At 40.3% G+C, this 24,119-nt stretch overlaps 2 protein-coding genes across 2 annotated transcripts in view; one reads left to right on the top strand and one right to left on the bottom strand.

Annotated features, from left to right (window-relative positions):
• The window catches only part of msnb (moesin b), a 98,808-nt gene extending 85,586 nt beyond the window's left edge, over nucleotides 1–13,222 (bottom strand). The window contains exon 1 of the mRNA XM_051650583.1: nucleotides 13,122–13,222. The gene's annotated coding sequence lies outside the window, so the exon portion shown is untranslated. The remainder of the gene's footprint in view (nucleotides 1–13,121) is intronic.
• The window catches only part of LOC127413425 (spermatogenesis-associated protein 13-like), a 92,814-nt gene continuing 81,907 nt past the window's right edge, over nucleotides 13,213–24,119 (top strand). Inside the window, 4 exon segments of the mRNA XM_051650572.1 lie at nucleotides 13,213–13,430; nucleotides 14,443–16,044; nucleotides 17,536–17,674; nucleotides 18,864–18,970. Coding sequence (XP_051506532.1) covers nucleotides 14,515–16,044; nucleotides 17,536–17,674; nucleotides 18,864–18,970 — 1,776 coding nt within the window. The 5' untranslated portion in view covers nucleotides 13,213–13,430; nucleotides 14,443–14,514.

The following is a 24,119-nucleotide window of genomic DNA, read 5'->3' as shown; positions in this document are numbered from 1 at the left end:
ACTATGTTGCACATCCATCATTCAAACCATGTTGGTTCAACAATGTGGAGCTATCGTTAATGAGGTTACGCAGGGGGTGGAGTAATAACATCTGCAGAGATCAAATGGATTTCAAATTATAACAGCTCATTTCAATCAAAATCAAATCAAATCAAATCACTTTATTGTCACACAGCCATATACACAAGTGCAATGGTGTGTGAAATTCTTGGGTGCAGTTCCGATCAACATAGCAGTCGTGACAGTGATGAGACATATACCAATTTACAATAACATCAAATTAACACAACACAATTTAAACATCTGATATACACATAATTACACTCAACAGTATACAAATAATAACATACACTGTACAGTATACAATACGCACTATATAGATACACATTATACAATAAAAATAAAAAATAAAAATATATAAAAAAGTATATATAGTATATATAGAATGTACAGTATTGTACTGTATTGACATTCAGGCTGTCGGTTGATAGTCAGTTGTTAAGAGAGAACATACTATAATAATAATAATATAATTTATGACAGTCCGGTGTGATATATAAGAGTAAGGGTAATAAAGTGCAGCGCTGATGTATTTTGATCGTGGGAAATCAAGAGTTCAGAAGTCTGATTGCTTGGGGGAAGAAGCTATCATGAAGTCGGCTGGTGCAGGTCCTGATGCTGCGATACCGCCTACCTGATGGTAGCAGTGAGAACAGCCCATGGCTCGGGTGGCATTTACATAGATAGAAAGCCGTTTATTGTGAAAAAACTGCTTAAGACACTAAATAGACCTTTACGTTTATCTGCACTTTGTAAGTGGCATACTCTTTACTACAGTATACAGGCGGTTTGGTCAGAAAGCAGCTCCACAGCAACGTTATTTCCCGGGACGCTGCTGTAAATAACTAACATGGCTGATGACTAATTCTGTTATTTTCTGTTCTCCGTTGTTTCACTTTATTTTCACATTTCCTCTATCGCTCATGTGTTTGTTTTCATTGCGACCTGTCGCAACAATGAGCTGCAATAGTGGGGTTTCCCTCTTACCTTACTTTACCGCACTTGAGCACATACATATGCACACTTTTCATAAACCAATAAGAATGTCATTTTTATTCTTGACACGAGAGATATAAAATTAAATATATATGGATTGAAAGATACAGACTGGGTCTGGCAAATGGGCTCTGGTGAAGCTGTGTGGTGCTGCATGGCAACAAACATACAATTTTCAAGTTGCTTTTCAGTGACAGAGAATTTAAAACCCTTCACAATCTGAATTTAAATACAAAATATAATATCCCATTTGATGACCAAAAATACTCTGTAATTTTTTAATATGTGTTTTGAGTTAGTGCTTTTCTAATACACTGGGAATTCATCCAGTAGTTTAACATGTAGATATGAGTACATAATAGGTAGCAGTAGCATTGGAATGCCAGATCAAATGTAAGCAATTATTGTGTGAATCATGTCATGCCATTACTTATGTTAATCATGTCATTACTTCATTATCATCTACCAGAATAATGTAATTAATAAATTATATACTGTAAGTGTGATTAAGAAAACTAAATATGGAATGAAATACAAACATTTATTGTTTTGCAGTGATGACCCACCATCACATACACTACAACAGTCAAGTAACTAAAGCTGGCTATGTAAAGATTTTCTCAATACATAAGATAATAGCCATGATAATATAAGCCAAACATAACACAAAACACATCCTTTATTTTTTCCCAAGCCACAGCATGAAAACTATGAAAAAACATAGTTGCAATGCATAAAATCATAAGGGTCAGGAGATTCAGTTAATGTTCACATCAACCATCAGAATGGGGAAAAAATGTGATCTCAGTGATTTTGACCATGGCATGATTGTTGGTGCCAGACAGGCTGGTTTGAGTATTTCTGTAACTGCTGATCTCCTGGGATTTTCACACACAACAGTCTTTACGCCACGCCCTCCTCCTCGTCACAGACTTTTACTCCAGAACCAGACTGTTGCACTCTATAGCCTTTCTACAGAGCAACAATCCACAAAAAGCAAAAGATGCTCATTCTGATTAGAGCTTTTAAGAAAGGAACATAATTCTATCTGCAGCATGTGTCTAGCTTCTATTACAGGTGTTGATTATAGTTGGCCAGAAATCTGGGAGACTGGCGGCTTCTATCTCTGGCAAACGAGGTATTGGCCCAGATTTACTAAGATCACACATAACGGGTGCTAATTTGCACGTCATGGGCATATTGCGGATGATTTACTAACAATAATTGTGCAAATAGCCATACATGCAAATAATGTAGACATACTCATATTTTAAAGGGGTATTTTTTTGTGTGATAACTGAACCAAATGGCATGGCATGTTTGGAACAAAAAAGTAGTGACCGTAAATGGAAAATTAAATTTGAAACAACTGCGTTTGAGACCTTAGTCTAAGAGATGAATAAACACATCAGAGAGTTACAGAAAAAAAAACATCGAAACATTACACAGAAAAATGCAATATGTGACAAAATTACAAACAAAGTCAACCTAGTGGGTAAAATTAAAAGAACAACTGTGGAAGTTAAGAGAAGGTGGCAAGACATATGAAAAAGAACTAAAGAAAAAATTGCATGTAATAAAAGTTCCCCAAATAAAACGGCAATGGTGGCTCAGTGGTTAAGGCTCTGGGTTACTGATCAGAAGGTTGGGGGTTCAAGCCCCAGCACCGCCAAGATGCCACTATTGGGCCCTTGAGCAAGGCCCTTGACCCTCCAGGGGTGCCATATCATGGCTGACCCCAGCTTAGCTGGGATATGTGAAAAAAAGAATTTCACTGTATATGTGCAAACATATAATGTGTGATAAATAAATATAATTGTAAATTATAATTACATTGAGCATCAGGTGCAGCTCACTTTTTGCAGTGAGCAGCTGATCAGGATTCTGGGGTACCCTTGAACTGGTGGTAGAACAAAGTGACTTCAAACATGCAGTTTTAATTTAGAGGAAAATTACTTTAACTTGACATGTGCTTCTGCATTGATTTTGATTTTAATATTTTTCTTCTTTTATAATTCCGTTTTATTCTGTATGCCTTTGTATTCTCCGTTCTTGCCACAATGACAGCAGCCAAGGTGCTCCCATTATAATAAACAAAGCTGTCTTTAATCAGTCCTTTATATGCTGTCAGGATCCATACTAACCTTTAAATGCAAAGAACTCCTTAGCTCCATGCAAAGACAGAAAAATATTCTCATTCTTAGGAATATGATAGCCAAGTGTGCTTTCAAGGTCAGCAGAACATTTTCCACTAAGAACTTGAACTTCCTAGCTGTGTCAACACTTTGTGGATGTTAACGGATGATCTGGAATGTTTCACAAGAATATTTGGGGTAAGGAAGGGTAAGATAAAAGTGCAAATGTGTGTTAACAGTAAGATAAGTGGGCAACAAAGAAAGCACTCCCTCTTCCCCACCAGCTTCTCCACCAGAAAGAGTAAGAGAGCTTCTCAACAAACTGACTTATAATTTCAGAAAATGACTAGTTAAATCTCTTGTAAGAATTACTTGCAATATTACTTCTCCATCTTAGGTAAGAGAAGCTTGGACTTTATTAAGGGGATGAATTAAAATATTCCTCACAATCTTCAATAAAAAGGAATAAGTGCATCCCCTTCACCCTCACTGAAACAGGGCAATTGTCCTCATAATGGCTGTCTCTGGTTAAAGATGCACTCTGTAGTTTTATTGTTTACGTTGCACTGACTGATGTGTTTGACCGAAAGGCAGATTTATACTACTACACCGTAAGTTATGCCATAGCCTGACATGCATCTCTTCAAAAACGTAACTGTTCATTGCATCGATGCAGACAACAACAGCTGTGATTGGTGCACATTGTAAACAGAGATGGGGCAAAATGAAAGCCGAATGCCCAATACATCACATACAAGACGTCCTGGATCTTAACACACCCTGAAAAGACATGGGTTATGTCTCCATCCTCTGACTGGCATCACCAGCAGGTGGGTGTGTCTTTAACACACCCAAAATGTTGAACCAGATTTTCAAAGGATCTCAACACTCCACTCTCATATAGGTCACCAAGTGTAGTAACCCCCCTCACAATCCACTCTGACCAGCAGAAAGGGGACTTATTAATAAATAATTTGGGGTTAAGCCATAAGCTCAAGGCAACATTTAAATAAATGTCCGAATTAAACACTCTGGACATTTTTGTCCATACCGATTATAAATGCGAGATAATGGGGTCTAACATAACTTCTTCAATTAGTTTGACAGAAAGGCTTTGCAATTGTGAAATAGGGGCAAGAACTTCCAGTTCAATACAAAACTAGGGAGGGGCTCTCTCAGGTGGAAGGGACCAATGAGCCAGATGTCTGAGACCGAATGCATAATAATAAAACAAAATCTTGGGTTGGCCTAGCCCACCTTTGCAGTTTACTGAAATGTAATCGGGGACATTTCCTATTCCAAATAAAGGACATCGCTATGTTACCAAATAGCTTGAAATAAGAGAGGTGGACATCTATAGGGAGTGACTGTAGCAGGTAGTTGAATTTTGGAATACAATTCATTTTAATAACATTAACCTTCCCAATCATCGATAATTGTAATGAAGCCCACCTGCCCACATTGCTCGAAAACCTTTTTATTAAAGGGTCAGAATGAACTAACTAAATCACACAAATTTGTAGGAAATAAAATGTCCAAATACTTAATGCCTGTTTGGGCCACTGGAAGGCACCTGACCGAAAAGCAGTATGCTGTCAGAGCCAAGGCTTCGGATTTAGACCAATTAACTCTGTATCCCGAGAACTTAATAATGGAATTAATAATTCTGTGGAGGTAAAGCATATATCTAATAGGGTCAGAGATGAATAATAAAATATCATCTGCGTAAAGCAGAAGCTCATGCGCCACACCTCCCGCCATCACCCCTGGAAAATCATCCTCCTTTCTTATCGCGGCTGCTAATGGTTCCAGGGCAAGACAGAACAATAATGGAGAAAAAGGGCAACCCTGCTGGGTGCCCCTATCCAGAATAAAATAATCTTAAATTAATCAATTTGTTTTTACCGCCACTACCGGGTGTCTATAAAGTAACTTAACCCATTCAATAAAAGTATTCCTGAACCCATACATTTCCAAAATATTAAAAAGATAACCTCATTCTACCATATCAAATGCCTTTTCGGCATCAAGTGAGATGGCAGCGACCGGAGTCTGATCATTCACCACTGACCACATGATATTGATGAAACGCCTGATGTTATCATAAGAGCTGAGGCCACGAATGAACCCCATCTGATCTGTATGTGTAAGAGATGTCATAACTTTACTTAATTGGTTAGCCAAAATTTTTGACAACAATTTTACATCTAGCTGGATCAGGGAAATTGGACGGTAACTTTTACACTTGCTTGGATCTTCCTTTTTAAGAATCAGACTGATCCGGGCTTGTGTCATGGTTGGCGGAAGCTTTCCATTCTTTAATGATTCCGTATAAACTTCTAACAAAAGTGGAGCCAGTCCAGTAGCATAAGATCTAAAAAATTCAGCAGCAAAGCCATCTGGCCCCAGAGCCTTGCCTGTAGGCAGGGCCCTAATTACCTCGTCAAGCTCCTCCAAGGTTATCTCATAATCAAGAGAATATTTTTTTGCTCAGTCGTCAGTTTAGGGAGATCTAATGATTCCACAAAGTTTCTAATATCTTCATCAGTAGATGAAGATGTGGAACTATAAAGATCAAGATAGAATTCTTTAAAAGTATTATTAATATCAATGGCCAAGATACAAATTTCACCATTATTTCATTCAAATTATATTACATCCCTTCAAGATCTATAAAAAAAGCCCTGATCATCAGCGTTAGGTGCGTAAATATTAGCCAAAATCAACCTTTGCCCCTGAATTTCTGTTAAAACAATAATGACTCTTCCTAATTTATCTTTAATCTGTCTGAGACATTTGAATTGTAGATGTTTACTTATCAGTGTAATGACTCCCCTGCTCTTACTTGAGCAAGCACCAAAGAAAACATGTCCACCCCATATCTTCCCAAATTTTTCAGCTTCCTGCGGGGAAAGATGTGTTTCTTGAAGAAACACTTTATCATATTTCTTACGTTTAAGAAAAGAAATAACCTTCCTTCTTTTTATGGGGTGCCCCAGCCCATTCACATTCCACGTAGAGAGAGACAATCCACTTATATTTACATTTGACATTTTGACATATTAGAAAAAATGGATTGTGTCAAAAATTAAATTATAAAGACTACATTCCAACATTATTGCCACAGTCAGACCCCGAACCAAACAAACAGAAAAAAGAAAAACGTGTGCATTAACCCCACGCACGACAGCACCAACCGGCGTCCATCCCTCTAAACACAAACAGTTCATGTACGCCTACAAGAGCCCCCGCGACAACTTTGCCATTGGATTGCTCAAGTCCAGTGCTTCTGTACAAATTTTGTGAGACAGAATTACATAACAGAAAATAATCTATAAAACAAACTCCAGCCAATAGGCAGAATAAACACAAAGAACGTGTAGATTCAGCTTTGTGAATGTCTCGAAGGTGTGTTACTCGACAAAACAAACTCCAGCCGCTAGTGGAACCAGCACACACACACACACACACACACACACACACAAATAAAAATAAAAATAAATACATTATATATATATATATATATATATATATATATATATATATATATATATATATATATATACAAAATAAAGCCGTTCAGTTTCCCCGGACAGTCAAACGAATGTTCAGTGAGCTGGCTGTTCATGAGTGCAGGAGATTACCTAATCATTCCAATGTCTTGCAAAAAAACTCCATGAAACAAATTCCATTCAATAGGAGGCATAAGCACAAAGAATGAGCAGATTCATCCACAACTGTCCCGAAGTAGTGTTATTCCACAAAACAAATTCCAGCCGCTAGGCGGAACTAGCACAAAAAGAAACAAAAAAGGTGCCCAGCTTCCTCAGATGGTCAAGTGTATGTACAGTGAGACAAGCTCACTTGGAGGCATGTGAGAAACACACCATGACTCCCTCAGTCCATTGATGTTATGAAAGATATCGCTTGTTGTGGGCATGTATTGTAGATATTTAGTATCTATTCTCAATTTGGCCAGTAATTTCAGTGTAAAAGTGACCCTTCGTCGATGCAAAAGTTTCTTGTAGGAGTGTTATTCCACAAAACAAACACAAAAAGAAACATAAATGGCACCCAGCTTCCTCAGACAGTCAAGTGTATGTACAGCGAGACAAGCTCACTTGGGGGCCATATGAAAATCACAAAATGGTTTACTTACCCCATTGTCTCTATGAAAGACAATGCTTGCTGTTGGCTTATAAATATTTTGCAGCCATCTTAGTATCTATTCTCAGCTTGGCCGGAACATCAGTGCAAAAGTGACCTTCCGTTGATGTAGGTGTGTCTTGCATTCCTTGAATCGATCACGTTTGTCTCTTGTCGAATTCGCAAAGTCTGGGAACAAAAAAATGCTGTGATTCTTCCAAGAAAGCTTTCCTCGCATCGTGCAACACAAGATCTTTATCGGATGATCTCAGAAATTTGGCCAGAATTGATCGGGGCCTGTCTACCTCAGCGGATCTCTGAGCCGGAACCCGGTGAGCTTGCTCGATTTCCAGCTTATGGCCTGTTATGTCGAGCAGACTTGGGAAGAGCTCATCTAGGAATTTTACCATATCTCGGCCCTCCTCATGCTCAGGAATTACAACAATTTGGACACTGTTTCGCCGATTACGATTCTCCAAATCCTCCAGTTTTTCCCAAACGCGTTCCAAGTCTATCTTGGTCGCTAGCGGATTAGCAGCCTCTCAGATGACTCCAGATAATCGATCCCTTTCTCGACGTCCGACAATCTTGTAACCAACTCAGAGAATTTTGTTTCCATCACAGTAATTGATCGATGTATTACAGCAAGATCCTCTAAGTCAGCAACAACTTTTGTCAGCATCACAGACATGCTCGCCAGTTGCCGTTAAATTTCTCCCACCACACCGTCCAAACTGAGTCCCTGGTCTGTGGGCCTGTCAGACGTTTCAGCTTGAGCATGTAAGTGTCTTTTAATATCTCCAGAGCACGAGGATTTTGAATTATTTGCCATGTTGACTTCAAAGAACAGATATGTAGCAGGGTGTATCGAATCACACCGGTTTATGACATAAAAATAATTAAAAACTAGCAAAGTGTGCAGAGCTTGCCGTTTACACGTCTGCTCCTCACATGGCGTCACGTGACTCCCCTTACCTCCATTATTTTAATATCTCTGCATCATATCACATTGTATTTGGACTTAGGACCATTAAAGCAATTGTCTCTATCAGGAGCATCTGCTGTTTTTATGTTCTGTTTGTGTTTCATGAAGTTAAAGGCGAAACGCGACAAAAGATATCTGTTTACAGCTTATAAACTCTAAAATGAATGCATAATTAGCATTTTGGCTGTGTAATCGCAGAACGATGCAGACACCAATGCAGAACTATAAATGCAAACTAATGCGTTGGCCACTACGTGGAGCCTACACCATAAGTTCCAAGCAGAAGTATAAATTGTCCTTAAGGCTGAGCTATATTTTGTTTTTCAGTGTGCCGGATCATCTTGCACATGGTCGAGTGCTCAGTTTTTCAAAGTATACTATTTTGACCATGAGCCCATACGGATGCATTTGACGCATGCACACTACTTTTGCTTTGTGATACTTTTTTATAGTCAGTTGCAAGCACGTCATGCATACTGTGCGGGATCCGATCGGGAACGTGGAATTTATACTGAAACCTAGCAGCAGGGAGAAAGCATCATAAAAAAAGCAAAGGATATTTGCAGTCAACCATAATTAATTTATTCCTATTCTTTCATTATTTACTCACCCTTATGCCATCCCACATGTGTATGACTTTCTTTCTTCTGAAGAACACAAATTAAGATTTTTAGAAGAATATATCAGCTCTGTAGGTCCATACAATGCAAAAGCATTGGCCAGAAGGCAACAGGTCAAAAAGGTCTGCAGGGTGAGTGGGGTCCAGAGTGATTTTTCCAGCCTTTTTCCTCACTCTGGAAGTGTATAGTTCTTGAAGGGAGGGCAGGGGGCAACCAATAATCCTGTCAGCAGTCCGAACTGTCTCTTGTAGTCTTCTGATATCCGATTTCGTAGCTGAACCAAATCAGACAGATACTGAAATGCAGAGGACAGACTCAATGACTGCTGAGTAAAACCATATCAGCAGCACCTGTGGCAGGTTGAACTTCCTCAACTGGCGAAGGAAGTACAACCTCTGCTGGGCCTTTTTCACAATGGAGTCAATGTGGGTCTCTCACTTCAGGTCCTGTGAGATGGTAGTGCCCAGGAACCTGAATGACTCCACTGCTGCCACAGTGCTGTTTAGAATGGTGAGGGGGGACAGTGTTGGGTTGTTCCTCCTGAAGTCCACAATCATCTCCATCGTTTTGAGCATGTTCAGCACAAGGTTGTTTTGACTGCACCAGACAGCCAGCTGTTTAACCTCCCTTCTGTATGCAGACTCATCATCATCTCGGATGAGGCCGATGACAGTGGTTCAGGAGCTTGACAGATGGGTCCTTGGCGATGCAGTCGTTTGTGTAGAGGGAGAAAAGCAGTGGGGAGAGCACACATCCCTGGGGGGCACCAGTGCTGATTGTACAGGTGCTGTCCGTCAGAAAGCTTGTAATCCATTGACAGATAGACGTGGGAAAAGGGAGTTGGTATCATTTAGTCCGGAGAGTAGCTGGGATGATGGTGTTGAAAGCCGAACTGAAGTCCACAAAAAGGATCCTTGCATATGTCCCTGGTCCCTTGCATATGTCCCTGGTCTGTCCAGATGTTGCAGGATATGATGCAATCCCATGTTGACTGCATCATCCACAGACCTGTTTGCTCGATAAGCAAATTGAAGGGGATCTAGAAAGGGTCCAGTGATGTCAGGTGGGCCAACATCTGTCTCTCAAATGACTTCATGACCACAGACGTCAGGGCGACAGGTCTGTAGTCATTAAGTCCTGTGATTTTTGGTTTCTTTGGGACAGGAATGATGATTGAGCATTTGAAGCAGCAGAGAACTTTACACTGCTCCAGTGATCTATTGAAAATCAGTGTGAAGATGGGGGCCAGCTGGTTAGCACAGGATTTAAGACATGCAGGTGAAATGCCGTCTGTGCCTTGTGCTTTCCTTATCTTTTGTTTTCGAAAGCCACTGCACACATCATCTTCACAGATCCAATATATTTCTGTCTCTTGTTGGGCATATAATGTGCTGTCTGTATTTGGGCAGTTCACGTGTGAGGTTTGCTTTGTTAAAATCCCCAAGAATAAAAATAAGTGAGTCCAGATATTGTTGTTCCATGTCTGTGATTTGATCAGCCAGCTGTTGCAGCGCAGCATTCAAACAAGCGTTTGGCACGATGTAAACACTCACCAGAATAAACAAGGAAAACACCCGTGGCGAGTAGAAAGGCTTACAGTTAATAAAGAGCGCTTCCAAATTAGGACAGCACATCTTCTTTAACGTTGTTACATCTGTACACCAACTTTCACTGATGTTAAAGCATGTTCCACCGCCTCTCGTTTTCCCTGTTAATTCCGCAATGCGATCCGCTCTGAATAGCTGGAAGCCCGGCAGATGTAATGCACTGTCCGGAATGGCTTCACTCAGCCAGGTTTCTGTGAAGCACAAGGCAGCAGAGGTTGAAAAGTCCTTGTTTGTGCAGGTAATGAGATGTAGTTCATCCGTTTTGTTAGGAAGAGAGCAGAGATTCACTAGATGAATACTCGGCAGCGCTGTTCGAAAACCACGCCGATGGAGCCTGACCAGCGTGCCTGCTCATCTCCCTCGCCTGCATCTCTTGAACAACACAGCCACACCTCCAACTAAAATGTCCAGCAAAATGTCTGAATATTTAAAAAGCGGGAAAAGATTGTCTGGTATATGCTGTTGAATGTTCAGCAGTTCGTCTCTGGTTCAACTGACTGGAAAAAGATTACTAAACACAGAACAAACAAACAAAAACAACAAAAACAATAGGAGCACTCCACACCGAGGCAGCCATCTGCGGCGCCAGCATGATGATCCATTCATTTCCAGCAATCAACCACACATTTAGGCACTTCTTGAACGCTTAGTTCTACTATATTCTTGACTCAATCACATACTCTTTAAATTCTCATTTCCAGGCATTTACTAACTCAGTGAGCATTCACTTACCATTTTAATGCAGTTGTAATTCTTGAACAATTGGGTCTTTTAAACGTAATGCTTATCTCCCATAACGTGGGGGAATGACAATTTCTGAAAGTTACATGGCACAGGGATTCAAACACGGCAGAAAGAGAATTAGCTTTTATCACAGTTGGCTGGAAACATATAGCATTTTTTTTATTTGTATGGGTATTTAACTTTACTGTTTCTACACTTTACAGCACTTTAGGGTCCTTTTAACTTCACCTGATTCATTGAACAATAACTGGTGAAACAATGTGATGTGAAGCTTAGACTAGTAGCAGTGGCAGAGCTAGGGGATGGCCGTGGCCACCATAGTCCGAAGCCTGGCCACCCCATTAAGCAGCCCACTCACAATTGCCGTTTTGCTCATATTTTGTCTTAGGCACAATTTAGTTTTTTAGAGGTGGAACCATCTCTATACAACCGCAACACAGAGGAGACTTAACATATGCTCACACCAAGGTTGCAGTAGTGACATCCGTCCCGAGTGTCCCTGTCTCCATTCCCCTCTGTTTTTGTATCCACGTGTCTCCGCTTTCTACACCAACAACCCCCCCCCCCACCGCACCCCCCACATCCCCATCCAATGATACCCAAATGCTGCCCGAAAATTTCTGTGCCACCACTGACTGATCGCTGGCCCCTGCCTGGCCACCCCTGTGAAAAACTCCTGGCTCTGCCCCTGACTAGTAGAATGGTGTTTTATTAAACGCTCACTATCAAACTGTGGATCTGGAGCTGCATCACAGGAAACTGAGGAAGATGCCAATTGTTCTACAAGATAAAAAGTGATGACATCAGAGGTGCTTTCTAAACAGCACATTGAACAGGAGATATAGAACATTACAACTACGATAGATAATTAAATGTCATTACATACATGTTGTAAGTTTTCTTCTGACCAGTTTATGTCTCTAGCTGACTTACTCTCTTCTTTCTTGCATTCTGTCTCTCTGTAAAAAAGGATAGAAGTTTTTCCAGCTTTTCACATTCACATATGAATTTAGTCTTGCCTTTGGTTTAAAGCACAAACTATAGCAGGGTTATTTTGTCCAGGATGTGCATTGTGACTGAAGTGGACAGCAGGAAGCTGCTGGCTCTTGCACAGGAAGTGTGCTGAATGTGAGGTGCTGCGGGAATGTGCTGCTGTGTTTTGCTCTTTTCGCTTCTTTTTTGTTTTAACCAGTTAATTAAGTGTATGAGGCTTAGACAATGCCTTGCTCATTTACTAAATACACTGACACAGTCAGTGTCACTGTGTATTTGGTGTCTTGAATTTTACATATTATACTCTGCCTTTATTATGCTTGAGTCGACGTTCTTTAACGTTATGATTTATGACAAGTATGTGCCAGTAAGATGCTTGGTCTGATGAAATAGCTACTGTAGGAGTATGATGTTGACAAACTAGAGTGTAGTGACTCACAAGGGGAAAGAAACACAATTGTCTTTCCCTCACAATGGTGCAGCAAAGACAGAAGAGAGAGAGTGTATGGAGCAGATATTTACATACTGTTAGCCAGGCTTCCTGTCTTTGTCAAGCTTAAAGCATTTTTTTTGCTCACTCGTGTAAGAACCTCTCTTTCCTGCGTCGAGCAGGGAAATGCCATGTGATTAAAGTAGTACCAAAATGGGACAAAAAGGAAGCGTTTCAAACAGGCTGTGAAACTTTGACCATAGATTTTGTGTATTGTGTCCATTTCCAAAGTCCACTGCAAAGCTTGCCATAGCACTGATGAACATACATGAAACTTTAGGACAATAAATCCATTTTAAAGTGATTTGAAGCTTACATTTAATTGTAAATATAAAAATGACTGACCCATATGAAGAGAGCATTCAGGTTAACATGGAAGAATGGCAGAAATAACCGGATCACGTCCGCAAACTTAATGAGAGGAACTGGGCGTGTGTGGCGTCTGTTCACTCTCTGTAGGGCAAGAGTTCAACAGCTTTACTCTATTAAGAAAATAACCCTGAACCATTTCTTAAGAAAGCTCTCATTTAACAACCGTCTTCAATAACAGTATGGAATGATTCTACTGGAAAAAATGTTTTGAAGCCAAAGTTTTTGCCTGGAATGTTTTACGCACTTTAATGGGATAACAATTCTTCTGGAGAAAATAATCTGGTAAGTTTTTATAACTATTATTGTTATTATTTTGCTTCTAATTATCTTATTAAAGGATGCAGAGTTTATAAAATTCTGTCTTGGTTTTGAATGTGTATTATCAGAGATAATGTAGCACTCTAAAAACAGTTTTTTACATGATTAGATTTAGAAGCTGAACAACCATATTAACTTGACTGTAATTTTGTCTATATTCATGTATATTACTGGCATTCAAAGTGTAATTAAAAGCTGGAAATAAACAAAGTTTTGGGATTTATTTATGAAAAATAAAATGGAACAGAATGACATAAAATCAAGCATGCAGTAGTTAATCATATAAGCAAATTTATGACATTGGTACAAAAGGTACTTAAAAAAACTTTGTACAAAAGGTCAGATTTTCATGCTTCCACTCAGATTATGCTCTTTGGAACAATCTCAAATCACTCTGGATAACATGCACAATTGCACAAATATACTAAGAAATTCTGAAATCCATGTTCATTTTAATTTGAGTAGTTTTCACTCAAACAGTTAATATAATTTGTATTGAAAAAGTTATATATAGTTGGAAAAAGTTATAAAGTTGTATTATATCAGAAAATTGTAAAAGAGAAGCATTTTAGTGGTCTCAGAGATTTGGACCCTATTAAATATATATTTTATTTATCAATTAAGATCCATCTGACGTGTGATTTGTGGTAAACGTACTGTTAAATTCACATTCATTGAGGTATTGGGTTTGGAACAATTGGAAAAGTGTTCTCTGTTTCCTTTAATAAGCATATGGGTGTGTTGTGATTTCTAAATCCTTACAATGAGTCTATAAATTCATGAGAGAAGTTTAATATACTGAATCAACACCACAGCCACTGAATCAATCCTTTTTAAACAAATATAATCTTATAGAATTTTAACAGAATGATAATTTATATATATTATTTTAACATTCAAAATTAGTCGAGTTACCATAAACCATACACTTTAATCTCCTTATCAATCTACTGTGTGATATTTTGATCTGTCACAGACATTTTCAAGGATGCCGATAATGCTGCTTCCCATAGTTGACTCCTGACATCTTGTCTTACAATGAGCGAGGATGGATAGCTCAACCAGCCCCACAGCAGAGTCTGCTGTTTCCAATGGATTTGTCAACAGTGTGTTCAATATTACGCTAGACGAGGAAAGTAAAACAGGGATCTCATGGATTCCAGATCCCAATTCCTCAGAGCCCATCATTCCCTGTCAGACCCTTAGAAGAGAGAAGCCGGAACCCAACCAGCGGTCCGGAACCACTGTCATTTGGAGGATTCTGAACCGCCGCAAGACCCCTTCTGACCTGGACCGGCGACCTCACTCGATGGTCCTCCCAGGTGAAGCGTCATTTCTCAAACTGTCCATCAAAAACAAGGTGAGGTCCTTCAAGAAATTAAAGTCCCCATCTGTCTTTAGAGGGAAAGCTGGCAAGCTCTCCAGTGTCAAATTCAACAGCGACTTGAAAAATGACATGGATGATATATATATGTGCAAGGACTCTCCCTCCTCAGAGTACAAGAACGTTTCTAGGAATAAAGCCAAGAGACATTCATTTGCAGGACACACTACAGACTTCTACTGTTCGTTTGATGACATAGACCCAGCTGGAACTCCAGAGAGTGAGCACAAGGTGCTCAAGGACACAGCTAGTAACCAAAATGGGTGCTGTCCTAAGTTATCCGAAAGAGAAACTTACACAAAGAAAGCTCACTCCAACTCGTCAAACTGCAACAATTCATCTGTGATGGACCATGAAGAACGATATGTGAAGCAAAGTCTCAAGATACCTCAAAGAAGACGATGGTCAAAGGGCGGCGATGTTTTGAATTACTTGAGAAGAATTTCCCTCAAAGGAAGGGGAAGTTCGCCTTTGACCGAGAGCAGTTTTGAGTCGATGAATACCCTGGACAAAACCATTGACTCTGACTACGGCTCGGTCAACTTTGAATTCGTCAAAGATTTGAACTCTGCACCTGAGCAAACGGGGCTCGATGGCAAAAGCAGCCATTTTAGAGGCCTACTCCGATTTTTCAACAGTGTGGCTGAGACCGCCATGAGATGGAGAAACTCATCTCGCTCATTCTCCCCCCCTGAAGGACAGAGATCCCCTCAGGACTCGCAAACAACTCAACTATCAGGACTCATCCACAATACTCCGTTGACATTGAGGAGTCAGCATAAAACCGATAGCTCAGATAATGGTAAATCTACATTATCCACTGACTTGGCATGCAAGGTGGTCTTACCATCCAATGCCACAGTGGGTGGCTCTCCTGCTGTGGTGCTGAAGGCCTGGAGAACATGTCCAGACTCTCCACCAGATAACAGTTCCCTGTGTAATGACTCAGATGGACCTCAATCGCAGCTCAACTCGATTCACATCTCTCTAGTCACCATTGAGAACCACTCAAGAAGAAGCAGAGAAGAAGCAGAGAAGAGCCCCTGCTCAGAGCCACTGGACCAGAGAGATTTTGAAACTTTTGAACACTCAGATCAGATGAAGCACTTATCTAGCACAACAGTAGATGAAAATCAAGATATATGCATTGCAAATAAGAAGAAAATACCAAAATGTCCAGAGAACTTATTTAAGGTAACATGAATGGACAGTGACTTTTAAATATCATATAGCTGTCAACTGCACCTCTTAGTAGTTTCACCTTAATGAAGAATTTCCTAATAAGACTAATAATTATTACTACTTTGAACTTTTATGGTTATAATATTTTCTAACACTCTGCCATTATATCACTATGTGTAGCGAGGACGCAGAGGCAGGTGAGTTAAGATCCATGTGCAGTTTTAATAACAGTATAAATAGTAAAACAAAGTAGCAAAATAAAGGGAAAACAAAAAGGCAGGCAAGGGTTCGGTACACAGGCAGACAGTCCAGAAAGGCAAACCAAGTAAATCTGAGAGGCAGAGGGGTAATCCAGTAAACAGGCGAAAAATCCAAAAAACTCACAAGCAGGCTGGGAAATACGAAGAACAGGCAGAAGTCAAAACACAGGGTGTGAGAGTAATCAGCCTGAACAGAGGATTATGGGAAATGTAGTTCGTGAAATGTTAATACTCAGGGGATTGCGACCTCTGGTGGCGTACAGGAGAGGTAGCAGGCGCTGCAGGTGTAACACTATGCTTCCATTACTAACTTTTAATAAACAGTGTAACTGTGCTGCCATTGACTTGATCATTCATTGATCTTCTATAAATGCTATTATGAGAATGTTACAGACATCTGGCTCTGTTTATTTTAATCCTCTTGATTATTTAAGTATTTTAGTTTATAGTATAAAATGGCTTGACAAGCTCTTTTTTTTTCCATGTGTTGACAAATGTTCCAGAGTGCAAAATGAGAGGTCAATTGTCCTGAAAGAGAAAGACTGTACATTTTAAATGCTAAACATGCTAAAAGATAGTATTGTTGACTTTTAATAGTAGCATAAAGATCAACATCAACATGAACAAAAAACAAAACAAAAAACAACACAACTCCAATTTTGATTTCGTGAGTGAGGTGTTTAATATTAATCTCAATCATGACTGCTTGAGAAAAACTGAAAGAAACTTTGATGTAAGTCCAAATCTGCTGTGAGGAAGCTTCCTCTTTACAATACAACAGAGATCCCAGAAAACCACAAATGTGATTAGAATTATGTAACTACCACAGCCCAGTTCCCTGTGTGCTTTCAATTAGCATTCAAATGCCCTATATATATAAAAAAAAAAAAAAAAACATTATGACATACTCATGTGAAAGACCTTCATTTCCATTTATATCAGTGTAAATATAGCAGTATCAGCCTAGTAATAAGTCATCACTGGTTTGCATTTTCAAGTGAGAGTTGTATTTCCATAAACTAGTTTTATTATCGACCACTGTAGTTCAGAGTGGACGAGGAGTGGCATCCTTAGTTGGGTGCGTTCAGATGTTATTTTTCTCTTGATTAACCCCACTCCACTACTTCACCTGGGCATCATGTCTGCTCATTGGGAGGCTATACTGTAGGTCATGCTTTGGAATCAATGTAATATGTGTCCCTTCCATTTTTAGTGTGACCTGACTTTATACAGTGATTTTCAGGCCCTCTCTCATCCTGTCGGCCAGTCACCTGCAGATCCTCCATTTAAAGTTCTGATTCAGCGATGTCGCTCACTGCCATTGCCCACCACACTCTTGGCTCTAGAGCCACTGGACCTGACGCATGTGCTCACTCCACCAGGTACACTGATGATCAACTCTGTGAACAATATGTCTGGTGGCGCTAAATAGCCATGCATAACATTCAGAGCTGAACATTAGTCAATAGAATTTTTTTTAAAACTGATATAGTGTTTATTGTCTGTACATTTTATTCATAAAACAGTTATTCTTGTTGCATAGCAACATTCTGTGTATTGTTTACGATTAATCGCATAATGTTTCAGAGTTAATCACAATTATTTACAGATTTTGAAAGTGCTGAAATGTGACTCTATATACTTTTCCTGTCAAAATGCATTTACATAGTTCCTTAGGAAAGAAAACAAAACATTTTCCAAACAAAGCCTTCTACAGCATAAACACAGAAATGCACAAAAATAGCACCAATTCAAGTAACATTAAACGTTTCCCAAAGTGTAAGTGGGAGGTTGACTAATTGAAAAACTAGTCCCCACAGGTTGCATATTCATTGCAGGCACGTATCTTAAAATTTCATCCTCCAGAATATTAATCTGCCAGCAGGATATATTTATCTACTTTGCTACAGAGAACATGAAACTGCATTTATTACCTGAGAAGAGCTGCAAACTTCTGGCAAACATTTGCAGCGAATCAAAAACTCATTTGCATGTGAAAATAACGAGCGGCAAATTTGCAAAAAAAATTGTTTAGAACATGGAGCTGAATAAAATGTCAGAATCTAATGTCAAAATTGCTAAATGCGTTAATCGCATTAAAGAAAAATTAAACATTTTAATCGTATGCGTTAACATGCTAATTTGGACAGCTCTAGATTTTACTTCAAAAAATACTTTTAAAGAAACATTTGTGTCCTTAATATTTGTATTATGTGGTAACCAGTTTAAATAAGCAATAAGGCAATCAGGGCTGTGCCATATTGTGAATATAGTCACGGCTGAAGGGGTTACATATACTCTGCTTCGCGTCGAGCCTAACAAAACCCTTCAGCCTTGATTATATTCACAATAAAGCACAGCTTAATTGAAATATTTAAAATATGTTAAGCAAGGGATAACAATAACACAAAAACTTTGCCAAATTTTTTTTTATATATTTCTCTTATAGTCATGATTACAGTTTCCTGTGCTCCATTATTAGTTTCTTTGGCAAGTATTTTATTGTATTTATATTTGCTTTATTTTTTTGAAAAACTTGAAAATCATTTCAGCATTCCTTTTGTTGTGCAGTGAAGTCAAAAATTCAGTCAGGTGTTCTCGGCATGAGGAACAGCAGCACAAGATCCAACCGCCAGAAGCTGTTCAGACCAGGATCAGGGCCACTGCATGTCAACATGGTGAGTGCTGCAGCTGCTGTCCTCACATGACACTGTAGTCACCTGATAATGTTCATCTGCGGAAATAACTAACACTGTTAATGGCTGGAGGCTGTTTTCTTTTGTAAAGACTCCTAGTGGCGTGGATGCAGCATTATTCAAACAATAGTTTTAAGTTACTGATGTCATCATAGAAATTCACTATTCACAGTCAGTTGTGATTATTCCATGAGTAAAAGTAAAAAACAAAACACCCCCCCCCCCCTGGTCATGTGATCCTAACATGGCAGCCCCCATGGGGGGGAACTTACACAGTGGAATCAATCAGGAATCAATCTTATGTGAGTGCTCTTGATTTTATACATATGTTTCAAAATTACTATTCATTTCTATAGGAGTAATACTGTTTTAATGAGGAAAAAATGACTGAGTGCTCCTTTAAATTTGAGGGACTCTAGCATGAGGCTCGACACGACACTGCAGTGTAGGTATCATCAGAATGGCAATGTGTGTGATGTGGTATGAATGGATAAGATGTGTTCCTGCAGAGAGACTGTACTGCACTCTGGATTAGTGGCTAGTCCTAACATCTCTCATTCTGGTAGATGTGTAAATGAGTGAGCCAGAGGCCTGAGAGAAGCTTTGAACCTCTAAATAAACTGCTGATGAGTTTAGTGATGAACTCGACATGAGAGACTCTAGCTCTCGTGTCAGCTTGATCTTATATATGAGAGGATTGCTATGAGGTAGGGGAGTGAAATCTCCCCTTCAGAATGAATTTGGTTCCCTCACTCACATTATGTAATGGTTACATCTTCATAGATGAGTCATCAAAGCAAGCAGAGCATGCTGGGAATCAGTGGAGATTAACTGTGGTGCGCAGTGGCCTCTTTGCTCAATGCTGGTGAAATCCAGAGCATATTTCTATATTTATACCCCCAAAAGGATTTCAACTTCGCAAGTCTAACAAAATTACTCATGCAAGAATGATGTAAGCTAGGGCTGCTCAATTATAGCAAAAATCATAATCACGATTATTTTGGTCAATATTGAGATCACGATTATTTAACACGATTACTCATTGACTTTGGAAACATCATGCAAAAATTTTTCTTTTTAACAGTAGATTTCCTTGAACTTGAAATGTAAACTGCACTGGGTAAGGGAGGAGGCTATTGTCATAGGGTAGTTATGCATATTATGTACAGTAATCAAATAAAGGAAAGCCTCCATCGCCATTATTTACAGCTGGGGTGCTCACACTTCTGTGGAATGAGATCTGCTATTTCATCATGTTATTTCAGCAAGATCTACCATGTACAATAAAGGCTATACATTATCACAATACCAAAATTATAATACATTAATACTTTTTAAAGCCACTTAAGTTGCCCAGTCAAGTGCAGTGAGTGGTTTTCTCATTTTCTTGTTATGGTTGTTTGATTATTATAATGACACACTACACTAGATGGCAGCAGGTCTATTAGCTTACATTTACACTTACAAGTTTTAATACAATCCGCTTTTCCCTTTCATAGGAACTCAAGGTGCATAGTTGCATTGGGACATGCCCTGAGTGTCACGTGGTCTGAAGCCCTTATGCAATCATGCCAATTTATTGGCTGATGTCACTTAAACGATGCCCCTAGGGAGCTATGGAGTCACAGGCTCCATAAAGGTGCTCGTTTTGCGCCATCGAGTCAGATTTTCTGTTCTTCAGTGCACAATCTCTACTGGCCCGTGTTGTACCAATGACTCATGTCGAAGCGAGGATCATTAATATTCTCACTTTTGAACACAGGATGGAATTTAGGAAGTGCTTACCTCTCTGCACGTGGTTTATTGTCGGTGAAGTTTCCCACAACATGTGTATTGCCTGTCTGGATTTTCACCACGTGGAGGCCACATTGGAGGGTTCAGATTGCCCACAGTGTGATTTAACGAATGTCAGGATGCTCCGTGAAAAGCTCGCCTCATTTGGAAATTCAGTCAAGCCACATGCTGGTGCAGACTGCGTGTCTGCCAACACCATGCGGCCGTTTGACTCGTGGGAGGCCGGCGCGGATGCTGAGGAGATGGGAGTTGAGCAGCAGGCCGACCTACGGTCCTCCCTGTCACTCTCCCCAGATTCGGCTAGACGTTCTCCCGTGGAGTTTACACGTGGGCATTTGCATCCTAGCTCTGAGGCCCGCACTGTGGTTTCCTTCGGCGCTGAGGATGAGGACGCCATATCTATGGCGGCATCAGATTCTGAGGATCTGAAGCCTTGCCTCCTAGCGGTCGGATTTCCAGACCTTCAGCAGCTTATGTGGAATTGCTGGAGGTTATTACACGTGTAGTGGAAAAATTGCACCTGGACTAGCCGGATGAAGCGCAGTCGGAGGATCGTAAATCGATCTTAGACGACTGTTTTTTAGTGGGCCAGCACGCAGCAACACCTCGTAGGCCGCTCCCTTTTTCCCCAGACCTCCACTGTGAGATTTCAAAGTCCTGAGATCAACCTTATTCAGCCAGAATTACGAATCAATCAGCCTCTGAATTTTCTAATGTGTGTCGAGCTTCCAACCACGGATATAGTTTGATCTCGGCGATGGAAGAGACGCTGGCTGCCCATCTCTCTCCTTCTTTGGCGACCACGTGGTAATTGAGGCCTACTCTTCCCTCGAAGCTGTGCAAAGTTACATCGTCCTTGTTGAGCAAGGCCTACCAGGCTTCAGGCCAGGCGGTTTCGGCTTTGCACACACTGGTGGTTTTGCAAGCCTACCAGGCCCATTTTATGAGGGATTTAGATGAGGGAGCTGGACTGGATGCTGAGGCCATCAAAGAACTGCGGTGAGCTTCTGATTTGGAGCTAAATGCTATCAAACATATTGCTTGTGCTGTTGGTTGGAATATGGCGGGCCTTGTAGCAGCAGAATGCCATCTGTGGCTTATGCTCACAGATATTCGTGATAAGGACAAGCCTTTCTAATGAACACCTCTTTGTCACAATCCAGACTGTTCGGTGATGCAGTCCAGTAGGTGGTGGAAAAATTCCATGCTGTGAAACAGCACACTGCTGCGTTTGAGCAGATGCTTCCTCGTAGAGAGAGAGAAAAGCCCGCCGCAGCTCTGGTGCGTTCACATTTGGTATCTTCGCAACATCCCACCAAAGAGCCACATAAGGTGCCAGACACGAGTTTTGCACCCACTCAGAAGGATTGGTGTCCTCGTTCATTCCCGCCATCATGGGCGTGTCCACATAGGCATCTGGATGTTGGACCGGCCCCTTTTAAATGGCCGGCAGCACACCAGAAGTGAGCCTGACGGACTTGCAGTGAAACGAAGGGTGAGCCCCCATTTGATGAACGAAACCAGACCATACAAACATATCCGTGTTGTTCCGGTTTGCCCGGGTTGAGTTCGCCGTTGTTCATGCTTCGAACACCCGACAGACAGAATATAGTTCAGTTTCCCCCCGCAGTTTGTGCTGGGGAGCGAACATTAAAAACTCACATTCTGAATTCAGCCTCTGTCTCCATGACTAAGGGTCTCGAGACATGCATAACAGAATTCAGTGTTCATCATACACAAGTGTACACAAGACACACAGTGAACAAAAGCACCACACGTTGTCCCCCCATAAAGAACGCTGGGGCCATAGTGGCGAACCAGTTTTCCCATATAAACATTTTATTCTGTCAGTGTCCTTGCTGAAAAGGCATGAATCTTTTCTCATCTTTTATGCCTGAGTACAATAAAAGCAAAAACATGATCAAATTCCCTTCAAACAGCCTCAGTAGTATAGAGGAGCGAAGGCTTCCCTCTGCTGTGCCACTGGTTCGGGGGCATTCGCCAAAAGTAAGCCATCTAGTGGTTACAGGTCGCACTGCAGGCAAAAGCCATGCATTAATCCCTCTGTCTGCCCATCTGTCAGCTTGGCAGCAGCTGAAGAGCATTTCGAACTGGGTACTTAGAACGATAAAGCGTGGTTACATAAATAAATTCTGTTTGAGAAGCCCCGTTTTTAATTTGGGAAATTAATTCTCTCTTAGAAAAAAGGACAATAGAGGAGATACCTCCTTCTCAGAGAGAGTGTTTTTTACAGCCATTATTTTCTGGTCCTGAAAAAAGATGGCTGCTTGTGTCCCATTCTGGATTTGAGACGTTTGAATTCCAAACTAATGAAATGTAAATTCCGAATGCTGACCCAGAAGCAAATAATGTCACAAGCGCAGCCGGGGGACTGGTTTGTGACAATAGATTTGAAGGGCGCTTATTTCTATATTCAGATTGCGCCAAAGCACAGGTGCTTTTTCAGATTCGCTTTCGGGGAAAAGCGTATCAATTTTGTGTCCTTCCATTTGGACTTGCACTGGCACCATGCACTTTCACAAAATGCATGGATACGGCTTTGACACTCTTGAGGCTTCAGGGCATCCGCGTTTTGAATTACAATTTGAACTGCACTATAATAAACAAAAAACTAGTAAGTGATTCCTTTTGACCTAAATTTTATAATATTTCGCCCATGTTCTACTGCCATCTTTTTTAAAAGAACCAAACCCCTTACAAAAAATTGCAGCAAATTTCCCACTTTTGGGAAATGAGCTTGCTGATGTAAATGAGCTTGCAGTTCATCGCAAATGTTTGCCAGAAGCTTGCAGCTCTTCACCGGAAGTAGTGAACCTGCAGCAAACCTTTGGCGACAATGAAGAGTTTGCTGTAAAGCTCATTTGCATGTGAAAATAATGGGAAGTGGGAAGTTTCTGCCATGTTTGCAGCAAGTTTGCCAGAACTCTCATATTGTTTAAGGGAACTCAGACCTTTTTCACTTCAGACAAAAACAAACAGACAAATAAAACCGTGTGTTTGTGTGTGTGTGTGTGAGAGAGAGAGAGAGAGAGAGAGAGAGAGAGAGAGAAATCTTCATATTCACATTGTACCTGTTCACTGTGTACATTTTTTTTATCCATTTTGTGATGGTGTCTCAGCCCACCATTCATCAATATTTTTTGAAACCCAGTCAACTTATATAAAAACTTTATACAACGTATATATTTTAACTTTATATTAATTATTATTATTATAAAATATCAATATATTCCTGTAATAAATCTGAACTGCACAGGTCATTCATTGCTATGCAGTACTTCTAAAGCATCAAGCTTTTGTTTTGGCAGAAAACTGC

The sequence above is a fragment of the Myxocyprinus asiaticus genome, chromosome 22 (genome assembly GCF_019703515.2).
Source record: "Myxocyprinus asiaticus isolate MX2 ecotype Aquarium Trade chromosome 22, UBuf_Myxa_2, whole genome shotgun sequence".
Taxonomy (NCBI): domain Eukaryota; kingdom Metazoa; phylum Chordata; class Actinopteri; order Cypriniformes; family Catostomidae; genus Myxocyprinus; species Myxocyprinus asiaticus.
Note: the sequence above shows the minus strand (reverse complement) of the source record. Positions and strands in the feature narration are given on the sequence as shown.